Raw genomic sequence first — 26,874 nt, 5'->3', positions numbered from 1 at the left:
ATATTCTTCCTCTGTTAATTTATTCTGAAAGCCCTGTAGATAAATTCCTATCATATTCCATTCTAAGTATTTTATTTCAAATGTGAATGGCAATGATGGGATTAGTGAATACTAGATTGTAAACTTGCAGATCAAATTCCAATCATTTACAATTCATCCTCTACAAATAATTCATTTGACCACTTTTATTTAAAAGGACTGCCAATGTAATTGTTGCTATTTCTCGGATTAACAAAGATTATTTTAAGCATTTAAATGTGAAAGTTTCTGCTCCTGAAATTTAGAAAAAGACATGTTTGGAATCTCTTGGCTCTCCAGACACAATGAAAACATCTGACTGAATAATTAAAGAAGAGAAGACAAGAAACCAATTAAAAAATTCTTCAGTCTTAATCTGTTTCCAGTCTTTATCTGCTTGCCGTCACATGACATAATTAAAATGTACAATTGCTACTGTGCTAATCTAGTAACTGACTTTTCTACCTGAATAAGTGCGTTTCAGTCCAGCTTTTAATCCCTGAGGTGGTTCATCAGTAAACTTTATCGACATTTGCAGTAGAGTAATAGGAAAGTGCTTATGGACCTCAGTAGTTATCCACAGTCGGAATGAGTCCTGAACAGTCTCAGTTTCTGTAATTGTATCCATCAATTCGTCCATGAAATCCAGTCCCAGGTGGCAGTTTTGCAGTAAAGCCCAACCTCCCTTAGAAGGAATCACAAAGGCAATTAACTTCATTGCATTTGAATGTTTTAAAAAACACAATAAAAAGAATATTTAGTTACAGCTGTGAACAGATAATAATAACTCTTAATGTGTTAATATTTTGCATTGATATTTTTCCTGGTTTTTGCACTTCCCTTTACAGCTTAGTGCCAAGTCTCTACCCATCAACTCTCATCACTGAGCTGTTAACTCCAGGAACTCATCCAATAAGAGATTGGAAATATACCCAATTCTCAGTGGCATCTCATGTTGAAGTTATAATATGCCTTGGAACTACAAACATAGTTTCTACGACTATTTAAATCTTTGGTACTTTAACGAGGAAGTTTGTACATAAATTAATGATTGATATTCTTCTTACACTTGACATGGCCTGCTGCAGCAATCTGCGTGCATGTGTCTCTTGGCCCTGGCCCATGGAGACACTTCGAGTCTCAATTTTCAATCTCTTTCCAAGAGCAATGATGCGGTCTGTAGGATCAGATCCCATGGAGAGGAAACAGATGAGAGGGGTCCTAGGGTCAGATTCCTCCCAGCTCTTTTCAAGGTCCAAGTTGACACTTTCCACATACCTCTTTCCCATAGAGTCGATGATATATTTATGAGCCTGTATGTAAACAAAAGAACTATTGATGATTTTTATTTTAAAAGACAAATATTTTGTATCCATTTTGTGGGTTTATTTCGTAAATGGCCAAGAATTCAATACAAATGAAAATATTTCTGCAGTTTTCACTGTGTCACGTACCCCGTGACGGGTTAAAGAACCAGCAGAAATGGAAAACGCTTTGGAGTCCAGTATTGCTATTAATATTATTTATTAGTAACTATGCAATACAGTAATTTAAATGCAGATAAATCAAACAGGTTAGCAATGATTATATATGAGTAAGTGCGGAATATATTGGAAAACCAAGCTTCTTCAAGTCTAGGGGTAAATAGATAGTCTTACGACAATGAGTAAAGTTCAGTTCAGTTCGTGGTGTTGAGTTAAGTAGTGATGGAGAGAGAGAGGGAGAGACTTGAGTCTTCAGGTGAGCTGACCCCGTCGATCTTCTCGTTGTCCTCCGAAATCCTTTAAAACTCACCGACTGTGACTTCAACAAAGGGGACCATTCTTCTGTGGTGGAATCATCAACCCAGGCAAAGGTTGGACACATGGACAACTCCCCACCGGTCAATCCCTTTTCTCTCTGCAAGAGCCACTGAACGATCCGCCTGATCGATCCTCCAAAAACCCACTTTTTCTGTGGGCACAACAAAAGCTCATTCAGTGTCCAAAAACATGTGCTCCAGGTCTATCATCTGACCTCCTATTTATCTCACTGTACTGAGTACCAACTGTCTCTCAAATAACTCCTCCTTCCTTTGTATGCGTAAGAATGCACTAGCAGGCCATGTCCTTGGGAAGTATAAACATGCTCCAGAGAAACCATAACATCGATTGTCCATCAAATAAGGCCACCCTCGGTCACCATAGCAACTTACAAGCTGCTCCGTGCCCTCTCTCTCCGAACTCAGCAGAAATCCAAAAGTTCCTCTTGCTTTAAAGTGACAGTCCACAGGAAATATGAACCTTAGGGGTTCATAACACCATCTCAAAGCAGTCTTCGTCTCTCTCTCTCTCTTTCTTTCTCACTCTCTTAAAAACAAGATGGCGGTGTTAAAAGCACAGTTCATAGGGGTAATCGAGCACAGTTCATACGGGTAATCTAGGACCCCGTCATAACTGTGCCTGAATAGAACGGAGTCTATGGAAAACATCGCTATCAGACTGTCAGCTTTCTATTAGTCCAGGGGTTCCCAATCTATTTTATAGCAATGAGCCTTACCATTAACCAAGGGGTCTATGGACTCCAGGCTGAGATCCCATTAGTCCAATGGGCAAATGCCTCAAAGGGTAGTGTACCATAAAGAGAGTAAAGTCACTCTCTATAAAGAGCTAGGAGTATTCCTAGAATTAAATGATCGTGGCCAAAAGGCTTGAGGTTATTGATTTTAAGACACAGCTACATACAGTATCATCAATTGTCATCACCTTGGCTGAGTTTGTAGCATATTCACCTTGCCTCTAGTCAGTAGGTTGAGATTCAAGCCACTTTTCAAATAATCTGGGCAACACAGCCATGGAAGATTATCAGAAACTATTATATTCTTAATACTTATTTCACTTACCAGATGGTTTCTGGTAAGAAATGAAACAAATACTAAAAAAATCTTATGCAATATGCACAAAATGCTGGAGGAACACAGCAGGTCAGGCAGCATCCATGGAAATGAACCAACAATCAATGTTTCGGACCGAGATCCTTCTTCACGATTTGAGAAGGAAGGGGGAAGATGCCGGAATAAAAAAAGTGGGGGGAATGGGAAAGAGGATCATTAGAAGGTGATAGGTGAAGCCAGGTGGGTGGGAAAGGTAAAAAGCTGGATAGGAAGGAATCTGATAGGAGAGGAGAGTGGACCATGGGCGAAAGGGAAGGAGGAGAGCACTGGGGAGGTGATATGCAGGTGAAAGGAGGTAAGAGGCCAGAGTGGGGAATAGAAGAAGAGGGGAGGGGAGGGAAAATATTTTTTTACCAGAAGGAGAAATTGATATTCATGCCATTAAGTTGGAGACTACCCAGATGGAATATAAGGTGTTGGTCCTCCATGGTGAGGGTGGCCTCATTATGGCACAAGAGGAAGCCATGGACCGGCATGTCAGATCAGGAATGTGAATCAGAATTAAAATGTTTGGCCACCAGGAAGTTCCACTCATGGTGGATGAAGTGGAGGTGGTCGATGAAGCAGTACCCCAATTTACCACCGGTCTCACCAATGTAGAGGAATCCATATTGGAAGCACAGGATTACAACAGACGGCCCCAGCAAGTTCACAGGTGAAGTGTTCCCTCATCTGGAAGGATTATTTGGGGCCCTAAATGGAGGTGAGGAAAGAGGTGAATGGGCAGGTATAGCACTTTGGCCACTTCCATGGATAAGTGCCGGGTGGGAGATTAGTGGGAAGGGACAAATGAAGAAGGGAATCATGGACAGAGGGTTTCCTGTGGAAAATGGAGGGAGGGAGGAAGGTAAAGATGTCTTTAGTGGAGATGGCAAAGATTATGGAGAATGATGTGTTGGATGCGCAGGCTCATAGGGTGGTAGGTAAGGACAAGAGGAACTCTATCACTGTTAAGGCGTCAGGAAGATGGCGTGAGTGCTGATGTGTGGGAAATGGAGCATTGTTCTCTCTCTCTCTTTCGCTGCAATGTGAATACACCAGTTAAAGCCATCTTCTATGTACATGCTTTTATTTAATTGTTATGTAGTTGTGCACAGACACGACAAAAAGCAGTTATCAATCAGCTGTTATTTGCAAAATCTCCACCTGTGCAATTGTTCTGTCTGGACACCAGGATCGGACTAATAAGAGTTTGTGAAAGCAGTCCAGTGATTCGTGGTAACCATCAGGCATAAACACCTCCTCTTCCGGGGCATCTTTATCAAACCAGATTTTCCATTGCTTCTCATTTCGACCAACCTATAGATGTCATAAATGCACAGAGGTTAGCGTGACAGTATTACAGCTCAGGTTGTTCCATAGTTCAGAGTTCAATTCCGCCCCCATTCTGTGGGGAGTGTCTGTATATCCTCCCTGTGGAATGTGTGAGGTTTCCCTGGGTGCTCTGGTCTCCTCCCACAATCCAAAGACACACTGAGTAGGTTAATTGTCCTGTGATTAGGCTAGGGTTAATCAGAGTTGCAGCATTGCGGGGTGTTGGCTCAAAGGGCCTACTCTGCGCTATATCGCTAAAAAAAAATACAATTCCATTCATGCCTGTCCTCGAAGTAAAACTAAGGCTCCCAAACCTAAGTAACTGTTAACTGTGTAGATTAAATGAACTTGAACAGCAGCTTCAGGAGCTAAAAAGCTGAGAGGCAAATCTGTCACTATTAAGTACTCATGCCTATTCTCTTGAGTGACTTTGGAATAGAAATTCAGTGGTTGCCATTATCTTTTTCATTCAATATGATGTTTCCTCTGCTGTCCACTTCTATGACTGTTAAGTTTTGGGATAAACTATTGCTCAACACATTTTATCTGACCATATTTTTATTTATATCGTTACTGATTTCAGGGGAAATCCATTGTTCTGACCATCCTTTTCTTTCCTAATTATATGTTTTGGTGCTTATTATCACTTGCAAGATTCTTTCTCCCGACTACTAGTTTCTTGTAATGTCCCTTTTATCTGCTCAAAGGCGACCTTGGCCCCATATGGTTCAGGTAAGACCTGCTTAGCAGAATACAAAATAGAACCTTTCTTTATCACAATACTCTTTCAACTACATGCTCAAATTTCTAAATGGTTAATCTCTATGTATTTGATTCAGATGATAATCCTTGAGGTCCTTTTCGTTAACTTGGCTCCTAATTCCTTCTGCTCTGCAAGCAGTACTTTTTGTCTATTCTTTTCTGCTCTGCATGCATCCCTTGGGTCATAAGCACAAATGTCAACATGGATCATAACACTTGGATACTTCTCTGATAGCTTTGATAGCCTTCCAAATTTCTTCAATATGGCCCTCACCATTACAGGTAACAAACAATTGGAGATTTTTGATTACACATACAATATACATTCTGCCCCTGTTGACGATTAAGTGCCAACTACATGATACTTCCTCTTGTAATCCCTAATTCTAGGTCCATGGTCCTCTGCTCCACATTCTAGCCTAATTTCCAACAAATGTTTATCCTTAAGCTCACAGGCAGCAAGCATATTGTCATTGGCAGATCTAAATTTGAGTGGATCTAACACCTTCTATGTACACCATTAGTTACTGGTTACTCCAAAGCTGTTCCAATCTTGTACATTTTATATGGTGTGACCAAGATCTTCAACAAACCATATTGATAATTTATCTCTCTTATGTAAAGGAAAAATCTCCAAGTTTCACTGAAGCACAGTGTCTCTGAACCTGTTGAATTTAAGGAGACATTTACAGGAGAATGCTGACAATGTGGTTCACGTGCCAGCACGATTCTGGAAGTGTCCTTCAATATAAACCTTCCAGGGTTTCGAAGATGGGGTGTTCTGTGAGACACTATATAAAATACACAGTAGCGAGGACTAGGTTTAGAGGAGGCACCAGGAGACACACATGGGAACTCTCCAGACTGTCATTCTTCAAAAATTACAGATCTCCAGGCCTAAAGAAGCCCTTATGCATATCGACATGGAGCCTCTGAGACTGGTCCAATTGCTTCTGCACACCATACTGTGCACCGGCAAATTGGAAAGGCATCAGGGTCAGGTGTATTCCCCGGGGTGGCAAAGAGCTGCTGTGCTAAACTGGAAAAGAAAAGAGTCTTTTCTCTCAAGAAATGTACTCAACAGGACCTGCCTCCAGAAATGACTTGTTGTCTTGCTTTAGTTACAACAGACCTTGCACTTAAAAGGTGAAGTTTGATATTGAATGCTGCACCCTTAGAAAAAACCATGTGTTTATACCTTGCACTTGGATGATGTTGCAACACAGTCAACTGCATAGGTAGAAGTGGTTGGGTGCTGTGTACAAGCAGGCCTAACAAATTTCATGCACGTTCTGCACTTGGTTGAATAGGTGCAAATTAATCACGTTACAAAGCCAGCACCCATTTTGTTGCATTTTCCAATTTAGCCTCTAAAAATTAAAGTTAGGAGATGCAGCTATGATTGAAGATTTAATTGAATATCTGCTCAGTCAATCACATCAGAAGATTTTTACACACGTTGCATATCATACTTCAACATTTGCCTAATTATGCAGCCAAAGCTTAATAATAAATGTATTTTACTCAATATATAATGATGCATTCAGTGGCACTTAACTGATTACCTTGTACATTACCTGGACAAGGATATCTCTGAATTGATGGAGTTTACTAAGTTCAACTAGATTAAGCCAAGTCATATCAAGTATCCATTTGGCAGGTTTCTGGGGACAGATTTTGAAGTCCAGAGCGGCACCACCTAAAATTACATAGAAGGACATATATTATATTACATGGAGTCCACAATCAAAATCATCATAAATTTATCAGAGAGTCAGTGAAGTAACTATATGTCAGTACCTCCAACTGAACTCTGTCTTTCTGTGTGTTTTCCCCCAGCCATCGTTCTGTATTTTTGTATTGCCATGTGCTCTTGTTTGTTTTCATGCCCCATGTGCTCCTGTCCCCGCTCCTGCTCTATTCCGGCCCCTGTATTACTGAGTACTCTGGCTCTCACCTATTCTTCTTCTTCTTCTTTTTTGTTTTATGGTGGTTGGCAACCAGTTTTCAGTGCATTACCGCCACCTGCTAGACTTGTGGTGTTCCAACCAAATATATCCTGGAGTTCTCTACTTCAGACAATCTAGTTCAGCCTGCAGTTCTCTATTAGCATCACTCTGTAGTTACAATTCCTCGTGACTGCTTAATTAGATAATGCCGCAAACAGCTATTCTTCCCTAATTTTGTCACATTTTCATGTAGTTGCATTACCTCAATTACATTGATTTCATCTACATCACTTGTAAGACTAAAATCGTCTTGTTAAAGAATAGTAATTATCACACGTTATACTTTTAAAATTGCTGTTTTTCCAAGTCTATCTGCTTTTTCAGGTTTTCCTTTTCTTGGATCGTAGCTTGCAGTTGTTTACTGAAACCTCGGAGATCTTCTTCATTTGCTTCCATGTTTTCATTTTGTAATCTGAATGCAGATAATTCATTTTGCAACAAATTCCTTTTCCTTTTGTATCCTTGTAATAATTTCCTCCATTTTCCAATCTCTTTTCCAACTCACAGTTGTTCTTGTTGGGTACTTCTATTTGTTGTTGGAGTTCTGCACATTTACCCTGGGCTTCAACCATAAAATCTGAGGATTTTCCTTAAGTTCTGAAACATATTTCTTAAATTCTTGACCATTTGCGATAAATATACTGCATTAAGATTCCATCTCCCCTGCCTGTGAACTGTTGGATCCTCCATTCAGTGTTTCTTTGACTTCTTCCTACCTAATCCTTTTAATACCAAGATACTTTTCTGCAGGCTTGACTATAATTTTAATTTTTTCAGTTTTTTTGCTTGTTTGCACTGAAAAATTAATTGCATCCACCATAAAAAGTATGAAATCCTTTCTACTCATTAATAGTGTATCCTTATTTTTCATATTACAGCCCTCACAATTCACCAGTTTATTATTCCCTGTATTTGTTTGCTTGACAGCCTTTTTCTCAGCCAATTCTTTCACTGCCTCTGCATAGCTGATTCCTTGAGTTACTTTTACATGTTGTATCTCAGCCGCCTTCTTGCTATAAATGCACCCTTGATAAGCTGCGTTTTGTTCCTCGCCACATTTGCAGCATTTCAGCCTAGCTCCCGCTTCACATTTCCCATATTCATGTTCTCCAGCACATCTCCCACATCTCTGCTTTCCTCTGCAGACTGCCGCAATGTGCCCGAATTTCTGACATTTATAGCATCTTAAAGGCAGTGGTATATATGTTCTAACCGCATAACACATATACCCTAAGTAAACTTTAGTCGGCAATCTCTCTTCATCAAAGTTAATCATTACCGATAAACTATCACACTTTTTCCCCGTTTCTTGTAACTTGCAAACGTTTGGCCTCCATAATTTTTACTCCTTTTATGTTCTGTTTAATCTCATCCATAGTAACTTTTGTTGATATTCCCGAAATAACTCCTCTAGTCCACTTTCTATTGTTGGGTGTTGGGTATTGAGCATTGTACTTCTTTGCCATCTACTTTACTTAATCTTATCACTTTGCCTTGCTGAGCACTATCCCAACAAATCACTAATAGCAATCCATTTCGTAAAATCTTTGTTCTTTTAATCTCGCCTATAATTTTGTTGAGCATCTTCGTCAAACGAATCGGGTTCCAATCACCAAGACGCTCCATCTTAGCTTAGTTTTATAATTGCTTTAATTTCATCTTCTTTCCACTGCTTTGCTGTCCTGTTTTGATCATCTACTGACTCCTCAGAGTTTGATATCCCGTACCTCTGCTTTCTTTTCTTCCTCTTTCCATTCCATTCCTCTTTCCCGCCGACCTCCATCTCTAGTTCACTTCCACTCTTGCCAAAAACTTCCTTGAACAGCTTGGCTCTTTCCTTGATGTTCTCTCTCCCCGCCATTTTCCAGTGAGCTCCACAATCAGCTCCTGCTCTCCTACTCACAACGTCCAACACTCAAACACCTGCCAACCTCAGTCGCCTGATCTCGGCTCTCACCTGTTTCTCATTATTACCCGTTTTGCTGCCACTTGTGTCTTATCGTGCTCCACCTGTCATCTGCCTCTCTGTTTATTATTCAGTGTATTTTAGTCCTGTGTTTTCACCTGTTTGTTGCCAGATTGTGCCAGTGAGTTTTCCTGAGCCTTCCAGCATTCATATCTGATCTCTGTCTGTCTGAATATCAACTCTGCCTGTTTCCTGATTATATCACAGTGTGCACAGTATTTGGTCTGCAATTGGGCCCCTGCTTCAGCGTCCTGCCACTATATTGGTCATGGGGACACAATTGGGCGATTGCTTTGCAGAACGTTGCTGGTCAGTATGTGAACGTGATCCAGCATTTTCAGTTGCTTATCATTTTAAATCTCTATCTCACTCCAACCCACATGATCATTGACCTCTTGTGCCATTCCAGTGCAGCTCAACCCAAGGTCAAGGAACACTATCTCATTTTAAATCAAGGCATAGCACAGCTTTCAGCTCTTAGAGAATTCAATCATTTTGGATCATCAGCCATTCCAGTTTTGTGCCTCACCTTCACAGTGCCGGGTTTCCTTTCATCTTGCTCGTAATGTGAGCAATTTCTGTTTGATTTCGAATTTACGACATCGACTGTATTTTGGTTTTGGACAAAAATATGGCAAGATACAACACAGTAGACACTCTCCTTAGAAATTAATTATGTGGCCGAGACCACAACTAAACTCTGTGCTCTACAATTTAGCAGTCACAAAAGCATTTTAGCAATTTTTATTTAAAGTTATAAATTCACTGCAGATGAATTACCTTTAATGAGAATGAAAAATTCTTCATGCTTAACCTTGTGGCGCTGCATGTCAATTTTCAACGTGAGCAGCAGTGTGAAAAGGAATTTGTGTTGTTCATACAGTCCACGAGCTGTATATGCATAGACTTCGTATGTCATATAATCAATGATGCTCAGTACTCTCTTGCTGGTGAATGGACTTCTGATAGATCTGGTGGAATTTGTTTAGGACAGAAATGAAATAAAAATCTATATTAAATACAACATACATAGATTTAATATAAAAATCAGTGAAAATTGGTGGGACAAGCAAATAGAGGAAATTAACTACAATGCTGAATCCAATTACAGACAACTGTTACCAACCTGACTAATGATAGGTCGAAGATCCCAAGGAATTGCCTCAGAGAAGTTTGATACATCACATTCACCATGCTCATCTCAACAACCAGGAAATAAAGAATACTGCCTCTTGTAGCAACTGTATGAAAATAAAGCAATATTTCATAATTTACTCTGTACAATGGCAACTTACAGCAATGCAAAATTAAATTCAGATCTAAATGCTTATTAGACTGCCCATTATTTATTTCCTTAAAAGAGAATTCCTCTTTTGTAAAGAACAATGTGGCCAGAAATATTATGTAAAAAAAAGGACCATTCAGCATATTGAGTCTGCTCTGCCATTCAATCTCAACTGATTTAATATATCTCTCTACTGCATTTTCCGCTTAACCTTTAATGTCCTTACTAATCAAGAATTTTTCAACCTCCTTTTAAAATACACACAATGACTTGGCCCCCACAGCCATTATGGTAATGAATTCCACAGATTCACCACCCTCTGGTTAAATAAACTCCTCTTCTTATCTGTTCTAAAAGGATGTTCTTCTATTCTAAGGCTGTGCCCTCTGGTCCTAGTCTCTCACACTATTGGAAACAGCTTCTCCATCCACTCTACTGGGATTTTCAATATTCAATAGGTTTGAATATCTGCCCTACTTTGAGTTCAATATATATATTCAAAGACTGGGTTGGAACTTCCCATTCCAACATCATCATTAAGTCAATTTTATTATAGTGTAGCTCTTCTAATTTTACAGCTTCATGTTAGGAAACTGCACAGCTGAAAGATCATTGACTTTTAATTGAATCAGGCTGGGAGCTTTCCTTCACTTGGCCTTATGTGTTGATGTCTCCAGAAATGCATGTTCCTTCCTTATATTAAATGGATACATTATTCATAAGCTGATACATTGAGAGGTTGGCAATTTATTTAGAGCAAAAAAAACTGCAGATGCTGGAAATCTGAAACAAAAACAGAGAATACTGGAAATGTTCAGTAGGTCTAGCAGAATCTGTGGGGAAAGAATCAGAGTTGACATTTTGGGTCATGGACTTCCACCAAATCTGTAAAGATGAGAAAACGTTTGATTTAATTTGCAGATAGGGGAGGTGGAAAGAACAGAGGGTACGTCAGCAATAGAAGAGAGGGAGGTAAGGTGAAACACACTTGTCTTCTCACATTTCCTATTCTGGTGAAGAGTGTTCAACACAAAACACCGACTCCTTTTGATTCCTCACTGATGCTGCTTGACTTGCTCAGTGTTCCAGCAATCTCAATTTTTTTTGTTAGTGATTTTTTATTACAAACAAGCTTGGAAGTAAAAGCAAGCAGTGATGAGCACTCCCAAGTTCAAACAAACTTGTTTAGAAAGCCGATGTGCAGAGCCCCAAGTCCATGAAAATGTGACAAAGAAAAGCACCAACATCTAAACAAAACTGCAGGAAAAATAGTTAATCATAAATACAAGAAATGAATATACTTCCTAGATTACAGTATCTACTTCAAACTACCAATACACTTGCTGCAGAATTTTTTTCAAGAGTTAAATAAATGTGTGAGGAAATTTCTTGGGAAAGGTAAGATGTTAAGAATATCATTGGAAAAATTGACATGGAAGTTTGACTTAGGAGGGTTACAACTTCCAAATTTTAAGAATTTTTATAAAGCAAATCAACTTAGATTTATTGCATCTTTTTTTGACGAAGAAAAATCGGCATGGATTAGAATAGAATAGAATTAGATAAGGTAGGAGAAAATACATCGTAAGATTTTATATATAAATGGGAATCTAAATGGATACGGGAAAAGAAAGAATCTCCTATATTAAAACATTTGATTGATTTATGGAATAAGGTAAATGTTGATGATGAAATAAGGAAATCTTTATTAGCAAGGAGACCTCCGATTCAAAATAGACATTCCTTTTACAATGGATAATCAACTTTTATATAATTGGTATCAAAAAGGGATTAGATGTATAGGAGACTGTTATGAAAGAGGTATATTGATGTCATTTGAACAATTAAAGAATAAATATAAAGTATCAAATAACATTTTTTTGTTATTTTCAATTAAGGGCTTGCTTAAGAGATAAACTGGGTAAAACAATGTTATTGCCGAAACCTAATGAAATTGAAACTTTAATTCAAAAAGGAAAAATTAAAAAATTTACTATTTTTATGTATAATCTGATTCAAAAACAGACACTTAAACAAGGAATCCATAAGTCAAGAAATTGGTACTTTTTCACTTTCTATTTGGTCTTGTTTCAAAATTCAACCTTTTTGGATAAATTTAAGAGTTTTATTGGAACAAATTATTGGAGCACAACTTTCACATAACCCAATATTATTTTTTTAGGTGACATTGAAGGGATAAAATTGAAACTTAAATTGAATAAATATCAGAAAGAATTTATAAAAATTGCAATGGCAGTAGCCAAAAAGGCTATTGCTTACTTGGAAATCGGATTCATATTTAAGTATGGATCGTTGGAATAATGAAATCTTTAGCTGTATTCCACTTAAAAAATTACTTATAATTTAAGGAATAAATATGATACATTTTTGAGTATTTGGCACCCTTATTTACAAAAGATAGGATTGTATATATAGGTGCTCCGATGATAAAGATGTTGGTCCTCTGGGGAAAGAAACAAATACATATATTAAATTTATTTTGAATCCCGTGGAGCATGTGGAGAACTTCCAATATCCAGGTAGTCTTTCTTTCTTTCTTTTCTGTTTTTTCTCCCTTTTTTTTAGGTTGGGGTATGTTACGGGGGGAAGGGTTAAGGGGAGGGGGGAGAGTAGATATTATTCTATGTAATTAAATTTGAAAATTGAATTTTAAAAAATACAAGAAATTCTGCAGATGCTGGAAGAAAAAAGCCACATACACAAATGCCGGTGGAATTCAGCAGGTCAGGCAGCATTTATGGAAATGAACAAACAGTCAATGTTTCTGGCCGAGACCCTTCTTCACGACTGGGAAGGAAGAGGGAAGTAAACAGAATAAAGAGGAAGGGGGAGAGGAAGGAGAATAACTAGAAGGTGATAGGTGAAGTCAGGTGGGTAGGAAAGAGAATGGGCTGAAGAGAAAAGGATCCGATAGGGAAATGGACCACAGGAGAAAGGGAAGGTGGAGGGGACCCAGGAGGAGGTGATAGGCAGGTGAGGTAAGGGGCCAGAGTGGGGAATAGAAGAAGATGGGAAAGGAAAGGAAGGGAATTTTTTTTTTAATCGGAAGGAGAAATCAATATTCATGCCATCAGGTTGGAGGCTACCCAGGCCCATTAAAACAATACTGATATTTATACAGTGGTGGATTGATGCATTAGATTCCACAGAACACACTGACCCACCTGGTCTGTACTCCTCTCTGGCACTGTTTATCTGCATTTCTGTCTCAGCTGCTGTCTTCAGCTTCTCTGTCACCTCTTCAGCTGTCTGTTTGGTGTTTCGGAGCACAGTGATCAGGCTTTCATCATCCACCAAGGAGCCCTGGGTGGTTGTTAAGCGATAAAGGAGGTTGTCTTCCAACTCCTTCATCTTCCTTTTATTTGCAGTCACATCCTCCACCAAGTTTGTTCTCTCCCTCTCTAGTTCCTTGAGAAAAAGAATTGTGGATTGAATTATTTACAATCACAGAATATGCTCCACTTTTGTATTAAAAGAAATATCACACTTGATTGAGAACAGTACATGTATTATTGGTTGTAGGAGCATTTCAATGATGGGACTAGTGAGTGTAGTTATCTCCTTTTATTCAAGAGCCTGATGGTTGAGGGGCAGTACCTTTTCTTGAATTTATTGTGTAGACAAGCAGATTTGCCTTGATACGATGGCATTTAAATACATATAATTTCTAAGTAGCATATACTTGGGTAGAATGTGATTTCCCAAATGTTTTCAAATATTCTGTGACCCATTTGTGCAAGGGTAGTCTTTCTCTCCATGATAGTCTAGCAAAGGAAGTACAGGGAAAATGAAACATTTACTCGTAATCTCTGAATGTATTGTATAGTTATGGAGAGTAGAAGAGAGTGGGAAACTGAGAGGATAAGTGAGTGTGAAAGAGCGTACGATCGAGAGACAAGGCTTTTTAAAAGAATGGGAGGTTGAGAGGCTGAGTGAGTGTAAAAGTGTGGGAGTCTGTGAGAGCAATCATAGTCTATTCCTCGCCATCAGAAACAAACAGTCTGCTGGAAGAAATCAGGAGGTTCCAGCAGATTGTTTATTGCTCCAGATTCCTGCAATTGTAGTCTCCTGGCTGTCTGTGCCTGAGTGAGATGTCACACTACAGCAGGTAGGTGATTGGTAGGTATTTTCCAAGTGCCTTCTGATTGGTCAAGAGATTTAAATTTAGGGACATTAGTATTGTTAAGGAACGCATAATTTAAAAAAAATCCAATCCTTTTATTTAAAAGAATAGAAAAGGCAGTGCTGGTTAAATGTTGTGGGTGCAACATACAAATAAAGGAGAACCCCACTGTGTACAAGGGGACCATCTCTGCAGCAAGTCTTAGCTGCTCAAGCAACATCAGCTCAAGCTCACTGAGCTGGAATCCCAGCTCCAGACACTGTGCCTTATCAGAGAAGGAGAAGCGTTACCAGGACACGGTATTCCAGGAGCTATATTGAATCAATTACCTCAAAATTGATCAGGGTTCAGGGGCAGGCTGCCGTGACTATTTAAGAGGCAGGTATAGTGATCCCGAGTGCAGATTCCTTTAACCTATACTAATGGTATGAGGTACTTGCTCCATGTTTGGACTATAGTGGGGACTTCAGCCAGGATGTACAAACTGACTATAGCACATGGGAGTGGAAACCATTTAGGTGTGGGGAGAAAAGAGAAATGTAGCAGCCAAACATAGTTAGAGAACAGGCACTGTTTTCTGCAGCGAAGACAAAGAGTCCCAAAGACATTTCTTCTGAGTTGGCGAAGAACTTGGAGTGGAAGTGTAAGACACTAACAGTGTAGGTAGGATTAGAAAAGAGATTATATTGAGGGGTTATGAGCAGGCTTGGGCAAAATTGAAAAGCGGTGCAGGAGGAAAATGCACACATTTGTAGCATAAATTAAAATAAACGAGTTTGATTTAATAGTTATTATAGGAATGTGGTTGCAGGGTGATCAAGACTGGGAATTCAATATTCCAGATTATTTGTTGTTGTAAACGAGAAGGCAAGAAGGAAAAGAGGGTGGAAAGCAATGTTGATCCAGGAAGATTATCAGTACAGTGGTGAATTATATTATAGTTTCATTTTGGATAGAAATAAGCAAGACACAGAAGACACAGTCTGGAATAGTCCATGGGCTCCCAGAGCGTTATGCCATGGTAGGACAAAACATAAAATGAGAAAAATATGATGGAAATAAAAGTAGTAAACTGCACTAATCATGAATGTTTTTAATTTGTGATTCGAATAATCAAACTGGCAGGAAAGAGAAATGTGTAAGCTGCATCAGAGATAGTCTTGCAAAGCAATATGTTACAGAACAATCGTTGGATTGCATCTAAGGATTTTAAAGTAAGTTGCTCCAAAGATGATAGAAGTACTTGTTGAAGGTTTTCTAAAATGCACTGAGTTCCAGGAGGGCATGAGTGGATTGGAAAACTACAAATGTGACTCCTTTGCTCAAGAAGGGAATGAGACAAAAAGTGGGAAACTATTTCTCAGTTAGCTTAACATCTGTTATTGAAAGATTTTGGAGTCTGTAATCAAGAAAGAAACAGCAAATTATTTAGAGAATCTTTATGCAATCAAACTAATATAATTTTAGAAGATCATAAGACAATAAGGTATAGTAGCAGAATTAGGCCATTTGTCCCATCGAGTCTGCTCCGCCATTTCATCATGGCTGATCCAATTTTTCTTTCAGCCCCAATATCCTGCCTTCACCACATATCCCTTCATGCCCTGACCAATCAAGAACCTATTGACTTCTGCCTTAAATATACATAAAGACTTGGCCTACACAGCTGCCTGTGGCAAAGAATTCCACAGATTCACCACTCTCTGGCTAAAGAAATTCCACCTCATCTCGATTCTAAAAGGATGCCCCTCTATTCTGAGGCTGTGTCCTCTGGTCTTAGAATCTCCCACCATAGGAAACATCCTCTCCACATGCTTTCTATCAAGGCCTTTCACTATTCGATAAGTTTCAATAAGGTCACTCCTCATTCTTCTGAATTCTAGTGAATACAGGCCCAGAGCCAACAGACACTCTTCATATGACAAGCCATTCAATCCTGGAATCATTTTCATGAATCTCTTTTGAACCCCCTCCAGTTTCAGCACATCCTTTCTAAGATTAGAGGACTAAATCTGCTTACAATACACCAAGTGAGGCCTCATCCGTGCTTTATAACGTCTCAACATTACACCCTTGCTTTAATATTCTAGTCTTAAAATGAATGCTAACATTGCATTTGCCTTCCTCACCACTGACTCAACCTCCAAATTAATCTTAAGGGAATCCTACACTAGGAATCCCAAGTCCCTTTGCACCTCAGTTTTTTTGATTTTCTCTCCATTTAGAAAATAGTCGACCCTTTCATTTCTTCTACCAATGTGCATGATCCTACACTTCCTGACACTGTATTCCATCTGCTGTTTCTTTGCCCATTCTCCTAATCTGGCCAAGTCCTTCTGTAGCCTCTCTACTTCCTCAAAACTACCTGCCCCTCCATCTATCTTCATATTGTCTGCAAACTTTGCAACAAAGCCAACAATTCCATCATCCAAATCATTGACATATAACGTAAAAAGAATCAGTCCCGACACAAGCCCTTGTGGAACACCACTAGTCACTGGCAGCCATTCAGAAAAAGTTCTTCTTTATTCTCTTTGCCTTCTGCCAATCATCGACTGCTTTATCCATGCTAGAATCTTTCCTGTAGTACCATGGGGTCATAGCTTGTTAAGTAGTCTCACGTGTGGTATCTTGTCAAAGGCCTTCTGAAAATCCAATTACACAACATCAACCAATTCTTCTTTGTCTATCCTGCCTGTTACTCCTTCAAAGAATTCCAACAGATTTCTCAGGCAAGATTTTCCCTTGAGGAAACCATGCATCACGCTATGGCCTATTTTATTATGTGCCTCCAAGTACCCTGACACGTCCTTAATAAATGACTCCAACAGCTTCCCAACCACTGAGGTCAGACTAACTGGCCTATAATTTCCTTTCTTCTGCCTCTCTCCTTTCTTGAAGAGTGGAGTGACATTTGCAATTTTCCAGTCTTCTGGAACCATTCTAGAATCTAGTGATTCTTGAAAGATCATTACTAATACCTGTACAATCTCTTCAGCCACCTCTTTCAAAACCCTGGTGTGTACACCATGTGGTCCAGGTGACTTATCTACTTTCAGACCCTTCAGTTTCCCAAGAACCTTTTCTCTAGTTATGGTAACTTCACACACTTCATACCCCTTGACACATGGAAATTCCACCATATTGCTAGTGTCTTCCAATAAGTATGCAAAATACTTATTCAGTTCATCAGGTGTTTCGTTGTCCCCATTACTACCTCTCCAGCATCATTTTCCAGTGATCTGATATCCATTCTTGCTTCTCTTTTACATCTGAAGAAACTTATAGTATTCTCTTTATTATTACTGGCTAGCTTACTTTTGTATTCCATCTTTTCCTTCCTAATGATTTTTTTTAGTTGACTTTTGTTGGTTTTTAAAAGCTTCCAAATCCTCTAACTTCCCACTAATTTTTGCACGATTATATACCCTCTCTTTGGCTTTTATATTCGCTTTGACTTCCCTTGTTAGCCATGGTTGTGTCATCTTTCCATTAGAATACTTCTTCCTCTTTCAGATGTATATATCCTGTGCCTTTGAATTGCTTCCTGAAATTCCAGCCATTGCTCCTCTGCTGTCATCCCTGCCAGTGTTCATTTCCATTTAATTCTAGCCAACTTCTCTCTCATGCCTTTGTAATTCCCTTTACTCCACTGTAATACTGATACAACTGACTTTGGCTTCTCCTTCTCAAATTTCAGGGTGAGTTCAATTATGAAAGGAAAATCAGAATAATTATATCCTTTTCACCCTGAAAAGACATAACCAGTGAACTGCCTTAACTGTTCTTGGCACTGAATTATTTACTATCTATATTAATGACTTTGAGAAGGGGGCAAAATATAAGGTATCCAGATCTGCTGATAGGTAGGAGGGCATGTTGTGATGAAGATACGTAGTTAGTGTAAATAGGAAAAGAACTTGGCAAATTAAATTTAAATTGTAGGAAAACATGAGGTCACACACCTTGGTAAAAGGAACCTCGAGGCAGACTATTTTCTAAATGAAGAACGATTACAAAAAGAATGGAGTAAAGTTAATTGTTTTTGTGCATGAATCACAAAAAAAAATCTTGCAGATCTTGCAGGTGCAGCAAAAAATGAAGCAGGTAAATGGCATTTTGACTTTTATTGTTGGGAGGGATGTGGCTGAAGTTAAAAATAAATTGTTACAATTATACAGGCTTTTTGAGAGGAGACCTGGAGGACTTATAGATATTTGGTCCTTTCAGTTAAGAAAGAATGTACCAGCATTGGAGACAGCCCAGATGAGATTCACTGGGCAAACTACTAGAATAACTCCTAGAATAGGGCTGTCCTGTGATGAATGGCTAAACATATCCTTTTGGTTTTTTGGAATTTAGAAAAAATGAAGAATGATCTTACTGAAACATATGAGATTGTTTGTGGACATAACCGGTAAGCACTGAGAAGTTTTGTAGGTATAGTGATATAGTGGGTAAGTCTTGAACAAGGGAATGTAACTGAAAAAGGATCAGTTGTTTAAAGTAAGATGCACAGAAGTTTCATCCATTAGAGAGTGGCAAATCTTTGGAATCATCTATCCCAAGAGCATTTTGTAGGCTAGATTATTGTAGGCATTTATAGAACAGGTACATAAGTTTTTGAAAGATTGAGGAATTAAGGATGTAGAAGAGAAATTGAGGCTTGAGGCAGATGAGCCATGATCATATTGAAAGGCAGGGCAGGCCTGAGGGACCAGGTAGCCAATGACTCTTATTTTCTTGCGTTCTTGTGTCTACACTTAATGAGATATTGTAAATCTTTGATTTATGAAAGTAATGTTTGATCATTTTGTAAATACTCTTGATTATATGCACATTTACTGTAATTTATTAACTGAAGGAATTTCATTACCTGCTTCTCAGTGAGAATGGTTCGTCCCAAAAGTTGTTCCTCCAGACCTTTAATGGTGACAGTGAAGTCAATAACTGAAGTGCAGGCACTTACTTCAGGAGTATAAGCAGGATTTGCCAATTTTGAGGTGATGTATAGTTTGAAACCATTAATGACCTCTATCTCCTTGTCTCCTATTTTTACCTACAGAAAAAATATCAAGAAATTTGAGAAACTAATTTTGGTTGATGATGCCAATATCATAAGACCATAAGACCAATATCCCAAGAATAAATATTAGAATTCATCTTCCAAATGAATAGCATATATAAAAAAAACTATAAAGCTAACATAAACATCTGATTTAACTTGGATTATCTATCTCTGCAGCTGGTATTCTCTGTATTATTTGTTTATCACGATTTGCCCTCTTTTGCATGTCGAGTGTTTGCCAGTCTTTGTTGCATCTGGTTTCTCGTGCATTCTATTGTGCTTCTTTGTTTTGTTGCTGTCTGTGAGAAGATGAACCTCAAGGATGTATATGGTATACAAACTTTGATAATAAATTTACTTTGAATTTTGATTTAATTTGGATTATCTGTCTGCACAAGAAACACTAATTTAAATAATTATTGATTACCTTATATGTAGAGCCAGTTTTGATGAAGTTTTTTTCCAGCACGTTGTCTAGTGCTGGGTCCAATTCTTCTCCAACATCTTCAATTAATAATGGTCTTCCAAGTGAAAGACAATCCTCCAAATGATTTCTAAAATATTTATGATTCAGTGATGTTACCTGTACCGGACGAAGAAAACTTGTATTGCATTCTATTTTGCATAACTTTTTATCCATTTGTAGTTTTTATATTCCAGAAACATAAACATTTACACAAGATAAATTAAATAAAAAATGTGAGACCTTTACTATTTTTAGTTGCCTTCTATACTCAGACCTACGAATCGTCTTTCAATTTTCTACCATCCCTTAAGGGATTTTGATGGAATAAATCAGATTTTCTGTATTTTGTCTGTTTTTCTCTCTTTATTCATCATCGCTGCAGTTTTATAGAATTCTGTTCATATCCAACACTGTCCTACTCCACCATGGTCACCACTTAGATTACAAACAGATTACTTAGATTACTACATTTCTTTTTCCTCCTTCCCTCAAATACATCCTCGTCATCAATCTACAAAATACAAGCAAGGCGAAAACAGGTTTTAGACAGCTGTGTCTTTGTATACAGGTTATGAATATATATACACACACAAACATTCATAACCTGTTGACTTAGTCAGTATTGCTGTAGCTTTACAGCCTGCTAAACTGGTTATTTTAACTGTTCATCATAATTAAGATTAAAAACATTAATGCTTACATGGTTCAACCTCACAACATGGCCCTCATTGTGCAGAATTATATTTTATTACCATCATGCATGCTCATTACCTGAAGTTCATTTTTGGCTTCTTTGTTCTTTATCCAGGACTTCCCTTGAGCCTGAGGATCAATCAACAGAGGGTAGCGAGCTGCCTTTACAACAATGATTCCATTTTGTATTGAGAGGTCATCATTAGGAAGGCCTTGTAAGTTCCACTCTCCAACTGCGGCCCCATCAATTAGCATCTCCGAGACATTTAGATTTGAGGTGAACGGAATGTTACGTGATATTATTTCTCGCTGCCATTTGTTCAACAATTGGTTCCTGAATTCCTGGTTAAAAGGACCAGAATAGGACAGAAAAGCTGTAGCCAGCAGAACATTACCTGTAACAAACGTAAGAGCAGGAAAATTATCGAATGAGAAACACTGAGTCAAGGAAGCTCAATTCCACTACAGACTAGGCTGCTCAGTTTTGTCCTCATTTTTCTCTAAATTCCTGGTTAGAGGGTAGAAATTGTACATCATAATGTTTATGTGGACAATGCAATACAATGTCAGTAAAAAGAAACACCTAATAAGGAAGCGAGGACTGTCTCATAAGTTGCAGCAGTGTGTACTATCTACAAGATGCACTGCAACAACACACCAAAGTAGCTAAGGTAGCATCTTCCAGACCCGCGGCCACTACCATCTAGAAGGACAAGAACAGTAGACACCTGGGAACACCACCACTTGGAAATCCCCCTCCAAGTCACTCACCATCCTGACATGGAAACATATCGTTGTTTTCTCATTGTTGCTGGGTCAAAATCATGGAATTCCCTCCCTAACAGTACTGTAGGACTCGGGGACTGCAGCGGTTCAAGAAGATAGTTCATTACCACCTTCTCAAGGGCAACTAGGGATGGGCAATAAATGCTGGCTTAACTGGTGATGCCCACATCCCATAAATGAATACATTTTTTAAAAAGTGTTATTTTCCTTCTGACTGGCTGTATGCCCTCTGCACACAGAGCATGCAAGCCTCACTTGACTATTACTATATTCCAGTCATGATCCCGACATCTCCCAAGTTGATATCAAGTCCAAACTGTTTGTCCCCAAATCCATCAGGACCTTGAGCCCCACCTCATTACCCTGACGCTCTTACGGAACCACCAAGACCCAGATTAACCCTCCAGCATTGACTGACAGCACTGCTCCTCACCCTGGACATCCCTCTCCTAATATTTGTTTCACACCCCCCTCCTTCCCATGACCAAGACCCATAATCTACCTATTTTTCTTCATGTTTCTGCTATAAAAGAAAGGTGGTTCATAGTGTGAGGACTATTAGCCAGCCATCACCTTAGACCTCATTAGATTTTGTGATGGCAGGCCCTAATAAACAATGTTTTTGAAGATTTATCCATTTTGAAGATTTAATGTATATACGTATGGAGTATTCTCACTATAATTTACTGTTAATTAGATTATTTTACCTTCTCATTGCCAAAACAATAACTTCCATTTACATTGCACTTTCCCTTTAGTATGATATCCCAAGATGATATGAATGAGTGATATCAAAAATAATTTGAAACCAAACCACGTTATCCATAGTAAAACAAGACCATCATAACCTTATTATTTAAAAAGCAGCTTAATGCCAGACCATGGGTCGTGACAACTGAAGAGAGGAAGGATAAATTGGGAGCTTGGAGTGCTCGAGGCTGCTACTGAAATAGCGTTTGGTGAAACCACAGGAAGATTCCAAAACAAGGACGAGAAATTTAAACAAAAAACAGAGAAACTCAACAGGCCAGACAGTATCTTGGGAGGTGAAGGGGTTATCCACGTTTTGGGTCAAAACACTGCACTAGATGCGGGGTATTAACCCAAAATGTTAACTATCCCTTTGCCACCTTGAATGCTCTCTGATGTTCTGCATTCCCCAAAAGTTGTTATTTGTTCCAGATGGCAGCATGTGCAGTCTCTTGTGTGTCCTAAGAGTTTTCAAACAAAGGCACTTCATCAGATGTGCCTACGAGAAAAGAAGTGAAGGGTGAACAGAATCTGGTACCAGTCCCTGGCAGCATGATCTTGGACAAACTCAAGTTGTCACATGGAAATTGCTTTCGAATTTTAATATATTTTGTTCATTGATACTTTATGAAGTACTTTATTGGTCAGATTTTTCATAAATTCAGCAGCTCGTAATGCTAAAGTAGAAAACATGAGGCAATTCCTTTGCTACTGCTTACCCACAAGTCTTTTCTCCTCAGCAGCAAATTCTTTGCCTTGCTCAGTCCAGCGCTCTTTCTCATTTGACAGTCCATCAATCAGACTTGAAGCCATTTGCATCTTCTGCCGGCAGCGTTCTGCATCCTCCAGTAAAGTCTGTGAATCAAATTATGAAATTGATTCACAACTTAAAATGACCATTAAATCTCCTATCCACGTTAGGCTAATTTGTTCACACATTCCAGATGAATATCATCCACATAAATAATGAAGTGTGAAGACAAGGGAACATTAGAAAATTCAGTTCATTAGGTAAAGCTTCAAATTAGTAACACCTCCTCCATTCTAAAATTTCTTTTACGTGTGCAGAAATCTGGTGTAACAGACATTTTCAAAGAATAAATTACTGCACTTCTACTGTATTATAGGGGCAACTTCCCCAGTAGTCAGTGTAATGTGTTCCCAGCAGAAATTAAGCAAAAGGTTTTCTACTGACCCAATCTAACTACGTGACATGGTAGTGAGGAGTACATGAGCAAATTAAAAGGTTAACTACTTCGCATAGATATTGAGGCACAATTAGGGAAGGATTCTGGAGCTGAGAGGAGGTTAGATAAGGGAGGTTGACAGGATGGATGCTGTGAGGATGTTTTCTGTGCTCGTGAAATCCAGAATAATGGGCATAGTTTCAGAATTAAGTGGAAATGAGAATGAGTTTTGTCTCCCACAGGGTTGTGACTCTCAGAATTCTCTAGTACAAAAAATGGAAATTGATTGACATTTGAACCCCAGGGACTCAGTGAGGTATGGAGTAATTGCAGGAAGGTGGGGTTGAGGCCAGATTTGGATCAGCCGTGATATTACTGAATGGGGCCAAACGGCGTACTCCTGCTTCTATTTCTTATGTTCTAAGAGACAAAAGATTTATGTTTACAAATACATACCTAATTTATAATTATGATGCATTGAACAGTCATGTCAGTGCATTAAAGTTCACTATGTGAGAATAAGCAGGGTTAAGATTCCTAGCAAAGAAAGACACTTGACTTTTTCTTGTTATAATGCAGAATATTGACCCATAAGAGCAGTTATTGTTAAAACAAGTTTTTGTGCAGCAGAATATGATTGCAATGGAGAAAGCTAAATTCTTTAAATGCTTGCAATTGGAAACATAAACACAAAATGCTTCAGATACTCAGACAGCATCTATAGAGACAGAAGCAGAGTTAACATTTATAAGAACTGAAGTTGCTTTAATCTCTATGTAGCATCCTATCAAGAGCTATATTTAGCAGGCAAAATGCATGTTGAAAGATTTGATGATTGTTGGTTTTGGTAGTTACAGATAGTTACAAGTGAATAGTTACTGACCCAAAATCTACACGAAACACTATCATCCAACCCTGTTTGTAAAATATATTAAAAGATGTAGCAAAACAATTTTTGCCCTAGTTGCATAACAATATCCACTGCTTATCTGACCAGTGGTAGGGTGTCTAAGACAAGTTTAATCGTAAAGTTACAGCAAGGTCTGTTTATAATTATATATTTATCCTTAAACCAACATCACTAAAAACTGGACTACACTCACTGTGGATCTCTGCTGTATGCATGTTAACTGCTACTGTATTGGAACAGTGACAGCACTTGGCTCTGTAGTGCTTTGAGATGTTGTAAGGTGATGAAAATTAGCAACAAAGTTCTTATTTCTTACCCACATTCCCAAAACTAGAGTCAGCACAGAATAAAGTTAAAAATAAACTTATTACCAAAGTACATACCTACTGTATACTGTATGTCACCATATACAACCCTGAGATTCACTAACTCAGTCCAATAATCACTATTCCCCTATTTACCTGCTTCTCTCTCATTGCTTGTTCATATTCCATCTGCACTGTATCAAGCTCAGCCTGCTTGGCATCAAGCTCACACTGAGCCTTCTCCAGATCCTCCAGGGCAATGGCCAAGCGACTTTCCTGTACAGTAAGGTTTGCCTTGAAAATAGTGAATAAAAGTGTTATAACTTTCAACTAAAACTTACAGTGCAATATTTAACATCAAAATTTCTAATACAAATTAGAATTAAATATTAGAAATCATAATCAAAAGTTCTACTGAAAGTTCAAAGTTGAAAGCAAATTTATTACCAAAGTACATACTGTATATGTCACTGTGTACAACCCTGAGATTCACTTTCTTGTGAGCATACTCAATAAATGCATAACAGAATCAAGGACATAATCACATACTGAAAACACTCACTATTATGTGAACATAAACCAAAACATTCCAACAACGAGGAGATGCTTGGTTTGAAATTTTACAGAAGTTATTGCTCGAGATGTGCCACTTTACTGTTAGTTTGGCAAATATTGCATCTTAGTGAAATGTATAGAATGGTGGGAAATAGTTGTAATTGCGAGATAAGCATGGACAAAACCCACCACTCCAAATCTTGCCTATTTCAGCCTTAGTATACTTCCAGTAATGTGATATCCATTAATTTCTGCAGTTTCTCTGCTACTGAAAATTAACAATCACAAACACAAAATGTTGATGACTCGGGATTTAAGACATAATTGAAATAGAATGGGAATTTAAAATTAACTTTTTCCTATTTCTTTTAAGCCAGCGTTTCTGTCTCTTTATTTCTTTAGCTATACATGATTTTCTATTAAAGTGACCTTAATTTATACTTCCATTTCAATTCTTGCAGTGTTTATTTCATAATCTTCTACTTCAGTTTTTTCCTTTATTATGTATTGCATTGTACTACAGCCACAACGTTAACCCATTTCACGACAAATGCTGGTGACATTAAACCTGATTCTGATTCGCTTGCTTGCCCTGTTTGATCTAGTCTATGATAACTAGTCTTCCTTATTGTGCTTTTAGCAATTTGAAACATGAGAATATTAAAACCAATCACTCAATGTTCAATCCAATTAATGATGGATGGTATTTCTGTGTCTGACCAACATGTTATTGCATTTGTTACATTGATAGCTAGGAGGGCCATTTTGTTGAAGTGGAAGAATGCATCAGCTCCCACTTTGTAACAATGGTTCTCTCAAGTGATGCTATGTCTTAGTTTGGAGAAAATTATAAGTCGAACCTTTAAATCTTTATTTGATTTTGAGAAAAGGTGGGGATCATTTGCTCGTTATTATCATTTGAGTTAATTGATATAATTTTTCCACGATCTAATTGTAAATTTTTTTTAGTATATTTTCTTTTCTTGCTGGTGCTTTAATGTTTATTTTTAGAAGCTTTTTGTATGATGCATGACTCCAGGGTTGTACACCTAATGGGTTCTTTTTTTTTCTTACTTTTCTGCTCAGTAGGGTTTTTTTGTTATCACAAAAAATTTTTTCAATCTTTAAGATAATGTTTTTTTGAGGCATTGTAAGTGTTGTTACTTCCATGTACTTATGTTATTTTTCCTGTATATAACAATAACAATAAAAAGATTTGAAAAAAAAGAACAATTAATGATGGATGGCCTCAGACACACTGCTAAAATAAATTATTCCTCCTTAGTTTATTGATTAACTAGCAATTGTAGTGAATGTTTTATTCTACTCTACTGCTACAATAAAGTGTCACAAACCTTAAGTGGCAAGACTTCTTTATTTATCCCATGGAAGTAAGCCATGGCTTGGGTCCAGGAGCAAAGACCAGCAACATTACCACAGACTCGTCTGGCCACATCAATGTTATAATCTGGCATTTGAAAGTAGGGACAGAGCAGTTCAACTGTCTCCTCATTGATGGTATCTTTAGGAAATTGCTATGAAAACAAAAGAATCATTTTGAATACAGAAATGTTCTATTATGGAAAATGTCCTTAGGAGCCAGTATATTCCTGTAACCAAATGCATGTCCTGTCATACTTCTGTTACCAACTTTCAGTGAAGTCATCAAGAATGTTAACTTAAACAAATATGACACTTCAGAATCATATGCCACTGAATATAAT

The 26,874-nt window shown here is 38.2% G+C and overlaps 1 protein-coding gene across 1 annotated transcript in view; it reads right to left on the bottom strand.

The window, feature by feature from the left end:
- The window catches only part of LOC140210475 (dynein axonemal heavy chain 5-like), a 202,452-nt gene that overhangs the window by 24,919 nt on the left and 150,659 nt on the right, over window positions 1–26,874 (bottom strand). The window contains exons 61-73 of the mRNA XM_072279452.1: window positions 26,506–26,685; window positions 24,752–24,889; window positions 22,913–23,048; window positions 20,736–21,052; window positions 19,926–20,081; window positions 19,307–19,489; window positions 13,472–13,715; window positions 10,128–10,242; window positions 9,782–9,972; window positions 6,604–6,725; window positions 4,097–4,249; window positions 1,086–1,331; window positions 484–703 (exon numbers count right to left, since the gene is read on the bottom strand). Of these exons, the coding sequence (XP_072135553.1) occupies window positions 484–703; window positions 1,086–1,331; window positions 4,097–4,249; window positions 6,604–6,725; window positions 9,782–9,972; window positions 10,128–10,242; window positions 13,472–13,715; window positions 19,307–19,489; window positions 19,926–20,081; window positions 20,736–21,052; window positions 22,913–23,048; window positions 24,752–24,889; window positions 26,506–26,685 (2,401 nt within the window). The remainder of the gene's footprint in view (window positions 1–483; window positions 704–1,085; window positions 1,332–4,096; window positions 4,250–6,603; window positions 6,726–9,781; window positions 9,973–10,127; window positions 10,243–13,471; window positions 13,716–19,306; window positions 19,490–19,925; window positions 20,082–20,735; window positions 21,053–22,912; window positions 23,049–24,751; window positions 24,890–26,505; window positions 26,686–26,874) is intronic.

This window comes from Mobula birostris, chromosome 15 (genome assembly GCF_030028105.1).
Source record: "Mobula birostris isolate sMobBir1 chromosome 15, sMobBir1.hap1, whole genome shotgun sequence".
NCBI classification, from domain to species: Eukaryota; Metazoa; Chordata; class Chondrichthyes; order Myliobatiformes; family Myliobatidae; genus Mobula; species Mobula birostris.
The sequence above is the reverse complement of the archived record's forward strand: the minus strand, read 5'-3'. Positions and strand labels throughout refer to the sequence as shown.